This window comes from Aspergillus nomiae (assembly GCF_001204775.2).
Source record: "Aspergillus nomiae NRRL 13137 chromosome Unknown contig00685, whole genome shotgun sequence".
Lineage (NCBI taxonomy): Eukaryota > Fungi > Ascomycota > Eurotiomycetes > Eurotiales > Aspergillaceae > Aspergillus > Aspergillus nomiae.
The window spans coordinates 1-9,212 of record NW_015378740.1 but is presented as its reverse complement, the minus strand read 5'-3'; the positions used below and the strand labels follow the sequence as shown (position 1 = coordinate 9,212).

General features: G+C 47.4%; 2 protein-coding genes across 2 annotated transcripts; both read right to left on the bottom strand.

Annotated features, from left to right (window-relative positions):
• Positions 1 to 21: 21 nt before the first annotated feature.
• Positions 22 to 1,665, bottom strand: ANOM_011675 (putative MFS transporter; the record flags this gene model as incomplete). Its single annotated transcript, XM_015556931.1, has 4 exons — positions 22 to 492; positions 546 to 968; positions 1,062 to 1,165; positions 1,221 to 1,665. 4 exons carry the CDS (start codon positions 1,663 to 1,665, stop codon positions 22 to 24), a joined length of 1,443 nt encoding a protein of 480 aa, XP_015401059.1.
• Positions 1,666 to 3,121: 1,456 nt separating this feature from the next.
• On the bottom strand, positions 3,122 to 7,260 carry ANOM_011674 (uncharacterized protein; the record flags this gene model as incomplete). Its single annotated transcript, XM_015556930.1, has 4 exons — positions 3,122 to 4,896; positions 4,964 to 5,077; positions 5,174 to 6,788; positions 6,970 to 7,260. The coding sequence occupies 4 exons, from the start codon at positions 7,258 to 7,260 to the stop codon at positions 3,122 to 3,124; spliced, it is 3,795 nt and encodes a 1,264-aa protein (XP_015401058.1).
• Positions 7,261 to 9,212: the final 1,952 nt, after the last annotated feature.

Below are 9,212 nucleotides of genomic sequence, written 5' to 3'. Positions count from 1 at the left end.
ATTTGGGGTAATAAGGTGAATTTATTGAGGTGTCCGTACGCTAGACGCAGCCAGTCCTGCCAACAAAAACAGCATAGCACCCACCATGTATGGTAAGCCCATCCAGGTACCACCCAGCGTCATACCTTTTCGAAATGCATTGGCGAGCAACGGTCCAGCAATCATGCTCCCAATCCCCTGGACAAGAGCGATTGTGGTATTGAGTGTCCCGATTTGAGACTCCGCAACCAATGTTGTGGCCACATTGCGGAGGGTGGAATAGAAACCCCAGCCTAAGGCCAGAATGGATACACCAACGGCGAACAGCACTGGTTGATCGGCCACTGCCATGATGCCGAACCCAACTGCTAGAATAGCTGCACTTGCCTGTGTTATTCGAAGATCTCTGACAGCCGGAGAAAGGTACCGGTTCAGATAATGGGAGATAGTTGGTAGCAATAGAAGCAAGACGACGAGATCAATCATTCCTTTTAGAGAGATGAGAAAGCTTGCCTAGACATGATGTGTCAGTGACTACATTCGGCCCTTCGTCCGCAGCATCGCACCTTTGCCATTGTCCATGAGTAGCGCTTGGAAGCATATTGGATGATCAACTGGAGGGCCTGCCCTCCAACACTAGCCGCCAGGAATGCAATTGAAATAGCCACCGTGTTGAAATTTCCCCAGACAAATGCAGTTAAGCTCATGATATGGGACCCGGCACTATAGAGGGACCCTTTCCATTTAGGCGAGGTGGGTGGACGGTCAAGCCGATCACACTCCTCATCTGCCGATTCAGATTCCAATTCGTTTGGCGCCTTCGGCAGAGTCTCCGGGATAAGTATGGCTGCCAGTAAGCCGCAACCTTCACAGAGCCAGCCGAGCAGGAATGGAAGCCACGGCGACCAGGACATAAGCCAAGCACTCAGAGGTGTTGCAAGGATCTCGCAAGTAGGACAGCCGCAAAGAGCACGAAGAATATGTTTGCACTGGACAATGCATAGAAATTAGTATATCCATTACAAATAAGGAGGGGGAGGGGCATCTCTATACCGCTGTTCTGCGGGAAAGATATCTGTGACAACGGTGAAGGCCACAGAGCTGGCTATTTGAGAACCACCACCACATAATTGAAATAAAGGCGTGAGCCAGATGGCTCGAGGGGGAATTGCTTCACTGTATAAGCCTTGGGTAGTTAGTCAGAGGACACACATGCTATGCTAAGTGTCGTCACGACATACAGATGATGCGGATCGCGATCTCCTCCATGAGGAGTCCGCTCATACTTAGCATCGCAACAGGCTTGCGGCCAATGCGATCCAACAGGAAGCCCAATGGCAGGGCAAGGATGATTCCCGGGATCTGGTCCAATGTATCTTTCCATCCACTGATCAATGCCAGCTCCCCCTGTACATCTACAGATTTGCAGGGTGTATCATCTGACAAGAACTGCCCATGTGGGAGGTCGATAAACAGTCCTGGATGAAACCTGCGACAGATGATTGATTCCATAATCTGAGTCTGTGGAGCAAGGGAGAGGAAAGTGCCAAAGTCAAGTGTGACAATTACCGTGCATAAGAGAAATAGGATCCATCGCTTGTGCTGGTGCTTGTACTCGACATGCGCTCCGGTTGGATGGGTTCCTAAGAGTGGCGTTGAGATCTCGGGATCCTGATCGGATACCATCCTCTCTTTTTTCGATGTTTATTCTTGTCCAGGGCGGAGGCTAATAGTTACTATTCGAGAGAGATCACACCCGGGCTTTAGTAGGCCCTAAACAATGGACGTGGGGAGGGAAGAGGAGGAGAGGTAGAAAGGCGGATGCGAAAAATAAGCACTAAGACAGGGTTCAAGAATAAATGACATAAGGAAAACTCATTTCCCAAATGTCAGCCCCCAACAGATTGACACGTCAAGTCACTAATGAATGGTATCACTGCTGTGAACTTTTGTATGAATTAGTTGATTTGGCTGACCCTTGGGGCATTTTGGCTACCTTATAAGTTGGGGGAGTCAAGTGATTTAGGGTTGGTTCTTTGAACGGGGCTTCTCATTGTACACTTTCAAAGGAACAATACTAAGGGCAAATCTATCACTATAAGCGATAGTTTTACGGTCCTTTAGTATCTACGGCCTTTTCTTTTTTTTAATTCGCTACTAACCCAAACTAAAGCGCAGTGTCAGCTACATCGAAGACGCAAAGTGAGATGAATGGATCAGGCTGATTGGGCGTGCGAGGTACCACTAATCAAAAGGTCTGGGCTGATCTACGATAGTATGTAAAGTTGGCTTTCTTGAATACTCAACCTCTCCTTCCAGTCAATCTTATGTATATGGCCCATAAATATAATAACATACGAGCTTGACGTTAGTCCTACCAAGTACTCAAGCAATGTAACTACTATACATAATGGCCAGCATACAGGAGATCCTCCATATCCTGTGGGACTAGTCAACATCCTAGACGGATTTGACTTGGATACAATTAGTATGTTTCTCTAGAGGTCAAAAGAGCCTCATTCCAATATTCTCCCTCCGGCCATAGGGAGATATCATCATCATTTTAACCTCAAGATGTCCTCGTGATTGATTTATTCCACCCCTGGACGAAATAACAAAAGATATCTACAAGCCCTCTAGCCCCCTAGAGTCATATTTAGCCTCTTGCTTATTGCGGACCAGTTGACGACATTTTCAGCTGGGTAAGTGAAGGTGGTGTCTGTAGGTTTGGGGGGCAGATTGATGTCAGAAGTGAACCCCAACCATCACAGAACCAACTCAGACTTGGATCGCTACATTGCTGCCAGCTAAGTCCTATGGTTTTACCTCTTTAAACGCACCCGTAAAATTCGAAGGAGACTGATTCATGCAGTCACAGTGGGCTATATTTCTCCAAGTGAAGGTGCTGTCATGAAAATCTCACAATTTTCCGTAGATGTAAACTATTATGGGAACATTCCACAGGATCGGGATGCTACGTGTCGTAGCTATAGGGCTAGTAGCCCAGTCTATTATTATAAAGACATTCGATATCTATCGCACTATGGTCGCTCAAACGATACCATCTAAATCACATAAGACATGCAGCCATCATCGCCATCTACACCAACAAAACACAAAAGGCAATCATAGCAGCTACAATTTAGTCATCAGCATCAACCCATACTAAGGGCCCCTTCTTGTCCGACCGCATGTCCTCTGTGGCGAGCACCCGAAGGGTTTTGTTGAAGTATGTATCCACCACGACCAGTTGTGGTTGTATCCATAGCCCCCGTCTAGATGCCAGTAGGTTGTACCGAACCGTGTGTCGGCTCAAAGGCACCAGCTGAACCACCAGCGTTTTTGGGCCACTAAAGGCGAAGTTTTCGCTGGCTTCCATAGTTAAGTTGAAGGTAAGGAAGTGCATCGACGGATTCTCGATGGTGTAGTCTAAGTGAATCAATCCTGAACGTATCTGGGAGGCCATTGCCGAGGCAAGCACACGTGGTTCTCCTCCAGGAATGACAAAGCGAGGAACCGCAAGTGTGGATATAGTCGTACCGTTGCTGCTCAGGGCCGATTCACTCTCATCGGTTGCGCTTCGTCGCCATTGAATCTCGAGAGCGAGATTCAGCGCTGTAGGTCGTCGGTCGCCTAGAATTTCCTTGTGGATATCCACCACAAAATTGGATTCGCGAAGCTCCTCTAATTTGATCTCCGGCCCGCCTGGACTAACGATCGCTTCAGGGCCGATGTGGCAGGTGGCACCTCCACCAACTCCAACTAGCACCAGTGATATTTTTTCAATGACAAGCGGCGTCAGCGCAAAAGAAACGACTTTTGAGTTGAGGCACCACCGCTGCTGCAAGCCCCCAATTTTCGGTGTTGAGTCATTTCCAAGCAATGCATCATCGACAGTAAAAAAATCTGGCCATGGTTGAGGATGGAGACGTGGCATGAAATCGTAGTTGGCCTCGAATGGTCGTATTATTGGTATTTTCACTCTCAAGGTTGCGATGATGGGAGTCTGGGTATCAGATATGAGATTGTATACAGATGAAATTTCAAGCTCGTAATCAGAAGCATCGTGTGTATCCGTGAGGACAATTTCCAGTTCCCGGTGGGAGGAAGTCTCCAATATCCCAAGAGGCCGCTTGATGAAATGAGAAATGCCTTCCACTGGGGTGCTCCTCTCGGAGCCCTGTATCCCTGGCGAGTCCTCCTCGTCAAGCCATAAGACCTTAGCTGCCGATTCTGGTCGACCAAAAAGCCTAGCCTCGGCTGTAACTTCCGCAGCCTCATCCTCCTCATTGTGGATTCCAACCTTGAGGACAATGCGTTCATTCGTGTAGTAAGTATCCATCAGGTTGGGAGTTGTGATACGTATCTTGGGCGGTTTAGGCTTTATCCTACATCTGCCAGTGTCTCGACTCTTGCCTACCCTCCTTCGAGCCACACCGTTGTTGGTTTGTTTCCACCAGAAAGATTCACGTTGGGTCAGGTCTGTCATGGCACAAGTCAGGTCGAATTTATTTTCTTCAATCAAAAGTGTGATCGAAGCCACTCGAGACTCCCCGGCTTCTCGAGGGATACAGGCCACGTTGAAGACTTTTGTTTGAGAAGGGCCAATGGTCAGATCGGCAGTTCCAATGAGTGGTGTTAAGAAACTAGTCGGTGACTGGAGGGATGCCGTATCACTTGATGTGCTTGGCTCTCGTAGTAACGGCGACGATATTGTGCAAGGAGTCGTTGCGTCCGTTTCAGCTACCTGGCTTGACTGTAACTTTATTGGACGCAGGCAGCCTTCGAAAGCGATTTTGATCTCAGAAAGTCTTATAGGGCTTGATGATCGTTGCGCGCATGATGTTATGACGAGCTGGCCATGCAATGGCTCGCCAACATTTCCCTCGGGTCTCTCGAAAATAAAAGACGCCGTGACTAGTGCGAAAGGAAAACCATGCCATCGTAAGTCATTATCGTGAACTATTACTCTGGGCACACTCACCACTCGATATAATATCCTCCGCTCTGAGAACAACAGAGGGTTTGGGTGTAACTGGTGTAATATCCTCAAGGCTTCCGTGGATATCGTAACACCAGTCGGATTTTGGTTGAAATGCTGGCAACAAGCAAGTGTTAGAAAACAAGTTTCCGGTTATGAAAGGTACGACAGGAGGTATATTGCAAAGCAACTAGAGTCGAAAACACGCCTTACCGCTGTTGAGTAGCTCCCAATCCACTCGTAAAATTGTTTCGCTATCTTGTACTCGTACAGCACACTCCCTCAAAGCCCATCCGAATCTTTCCATAAGCTGCCACCAGCCCGAATGCCGCCAAGTGATGTTAGGCCAAAGTGGCTGAAGTATATTGTAGGCTTCGGTCCAGGAACCTGCCCGCATGTGTTCCTCCGCTATCTCCAACCTCAGGCACTCGGTCTTTCGCACCTGGTCACGCTTGGAAAATTCATCTAGTGCGGCATTCAATGCTGTCAGAATTAGGGCGGAATGATTGAATCCCGCCACCCCTGATTGGGGTGCTTCAACATGAGTCTCCGGTGCCAAGTATGTGTCATATAGGTAGGACTTGCTCGCTATCTGCGAAGCAGGAGACTGCCCAGGTGGTATTCTGTCCTCATCCGGAATCTGCTCTGCTAGATCCCGTCGGTACATTGTATGCTTTGCTGATCGATACAGCCAATAGCCTTCGTGGTGTAGTTGTTCCCACGGACAGGACACATCTCCGGGAGGGACCGTCTTTTCACGGGGGATGAAGATTGAATATTGTTCGTTAAACTGATTCTGTGTGATGCCTACTGAGGTGAAGTATGGAATCTCGGCTTGACGAATCAGTTGTGCCATTACCATTGACCATCTGGCTTCCCAAGCCTCCCAACCATAGTTCCTTGTGCCTTTACCTCTCCGGTTGATGATATCTTGTGACCGACTTCGATGTTCCACCCAAGACCGTACGGCTGCAGCGGTTTGTCCCGTCCAGAGCAAACAACGAATAATCCGTATGGCTAAGGTATCTGCCAGAAGGCGTGCATCATTGAACCTCGGGCTCCAGCCAGCAATATTCTCGAAGACTTCCTGCCCAAACAAAGTCTCGTATGCACTTTCGTAGTTCCGAAGAGCTGCATCTATCTCCTGCCTGAATTCTGCAAAGATCCCCATTTTGAATTCGTACCGGACATTCCACCCTTGAAGAGATAAGGTTTGCGATGTCCCCGTTGTCGGTGGAGCCGTCGGGGGAGGAATACTACTCCGGTTTCGTTTCCGTCTTGCGTGTTTAGACAAATCCCGATAGTATTCCATCAGCGACGGTTGAAGTAGTGTTAGAAGGGACTTCCCAAACTCTTTTAGTTCGTCGGGTGTTGCGTCAGGTGGGAGAAGAAAGATAGACTTCTGGTCCAGATTTGTCGCTCTGCGAATGCCGGTCACCCGGTCATCGACATCCCCAGTGAAAGCACCATTACTTTCCTCCGAAAGGAGAACAACGATAAATCGCGTCTTATATCCCGATGAGGACCAGTCCTTCTTCAGTCCATTGATTTCTATCTTTAGTTGATTGTCGCGCAATGAACTCATATTTGGATCTAGGCAAAAGGGAAAGAAGTTGATCACAGCGGCAGGGACAAGGTTTTGGTGTTTTGTAACCCATAGGGGTGTGAGTAAGCCATCTGAAAACGTCGGCGAACTAGGCGTCAGTGGAGATATTGGAGAGTGAAGTACAAAGTATGGCGCATGCGATATGTCATTGTCCTGGCTGGTGGGGCTCATGGGAGGAGATACAGGTGGGGGATCAGCTTTGCGCGGGGGAAGTCTATAAGACTGCGACACGTTAGCAAAACGCTCCTTAAGCTTCAAGCAAAGTGATGAATCAAAAACTAGAAGAAGGAAAGAAACGAGTGTTATGAATCTTGGAGTAGATTCTCCGCTGGGCAACTAGACTCGAAAATAGTCCGATATGTAGCGAGAGGTCGGTTTCCTGGAATGGTGTACAACGACATACCCGTCCAACGCTCTTGATTTTATACTCAATTCCGGCAGATTCCACTAGAGCATTCTCCCTAGCTTCCCATGGAGTTCGCGACGCATCTTCCGCCAGAAGTATCTCCCGCAATTCTTCCGCCGTCGAACCGCCCAATGGCGGAAGATCCGAGTATATATGGACGCCCTTCTCGTGGAGGAGGGGATAATCAGTGCAGCTTGATCCCAGACCATCTTCGGATTCTGGTTCAAGGCCAGAGAGTAGGACGAAAGGAAGGTTGTGGGCGACATAATCCTCAGGGTAGGCGTCCATAGCGGACAGGTAGTTTCTCAGTGGGACGTGCGGTCACCGCATATCTAAGTTGGGATGAGACGTTTGAATGGTCACCTGAGGCGACTGACTCAAAAGCAGGCGTCAATTCGGATACTCAAAAGCCGTGTATGCTTCTAGGCTTTAGAATGACATAGAACGAAGCTATATTCTTTTGGGAATTGTTGGGCGGCTATGGTGGTGGTGCATTTTCTTGCCAAGCCACAGTTAGGTTGTTCAAGAGTGGCTTCTTGTCTTCGACGGTCCGCCATCATCAAAACATGCCAAGACTAGTGCTATTAATCAGTGGATCTTTCAGGGCACCAGATGTCACCTCAACTTGTTCCACGATACTGTATAGAAGTACTGGTAACGCCCGGCCTTTTCTTTTTTTTTTGCTAAATTTTACTTCTTACTTTCTTTTATTATATATCATTAATATTTTGTACATCTGCCTATTGGTTGGGTTAATGATCAGTCCAGAAGGCAAAAGAAAGAAGAAAGTCATCTCCAAGCAGACTGAGATTATTGTTTACAGTCTGCGAGTATAACAGGATGTCAGGAACGCGGGTCTGTATATGTAAGACAATCCTTGAAATCAATGCGGAGCTGTGACATAGTAGAGCACGTGCATCCAGTTACCTTCAGGTGGCCATCGAAGCCCCGAAAGGTTCAATAGGTAGCTATTCATGGAAATGATTCCAAGACAGAAGCTTGTTGCGAGCTGACGTATACTAACCATGATACACTCGGCGAGGTGAGGAGAAGGAAGGATCAGAGACACATTTGGTCGACAGTATGTTTCACTTTGACGCTACGGCTATTATCCTTACTGCCATCCTTCGGCACTTGGTAGTAGTAGGTGTACTCTGTTGTTGGAGGCAGATCCATTTAGTTAAACTCCGAACATAGTGGAGAGAGATGGATATATCTTTAAGCTATTCGTGGAACAACGGTAACATGTATATTGATATATCCATAGGTGTATAGAAATAAGAAGAAACAGGCCGTTAAAGATATATCTCTCCGCGTGTTTACTTGCATAGACTAGAATTTAGGATGAGCCATCTAAGGCTGCCCCTTGGGAGGAACTAATTCTATAATAATAAGGGGGTGCTTTTATGGCTGGATCAACGAACTGACTCGAAAGCTCACGGAAGTGTATCAATGCGGTCCGGTGGGGACGACTCTTAGACCGGGTCCAGAGCCTCCATTAGCATCATGGATCTTTACGATCGCAGGAACCAACCATAGTTTGATACCCAGGAGGGTTGAATTAATTGCTTCCCGCACCCCCTCCTAAAGCTCCAAAATTGACGATAATAGGTGGGCCATCCGCTTTGGGGACCTGTCCCTTGGTTCCTTGAAACAAGTGATGCCGCAATCAGATTACACAGTACACAATTAATTTAATTAGATCCTGTGGAATTATTCGAGGCCTTCTCAATCAAGCAATACCTAAGAAGAACTTGAACCTTGAATAACCACCAGACTCGAGGTGGTGTTTCATTTCTTTCATTCCAATCCTCGATAGCGATTAGTCTTCACTCCATCTACTAACAAAGCATAACGACCACAAATGACAGGGTTGGAGGGGTTCCCTGAAATTTGGATCTGCGAACCGTGCGGAGGAGGTTTTAATTGCAGCTTGAATACTCCGTACTAACTACTACTAGTAGTAGTGGCATTGCAATGCAGCAACTACCGCCAATCGGGGCATCGGGCAATATCACTTCAAGCAAATAAGAATAGGGTGGGGAAGGGCAACTATCCCGCTTTCGGATAGTGAGAGGGACGCTAAGATTCTTTTAAGGAGTTTACTCCTGGCACCTAGTAAGGTACTAAAGTATTCTCGACGGTATTATTATGCCGACTAGGAGGTAAAAATAAAAAAGACTCAAGGGAAAGAAAAAAAAATAAAAAGAAAAGAAAAAGAAAAAGAAAAAAAGCTGAAA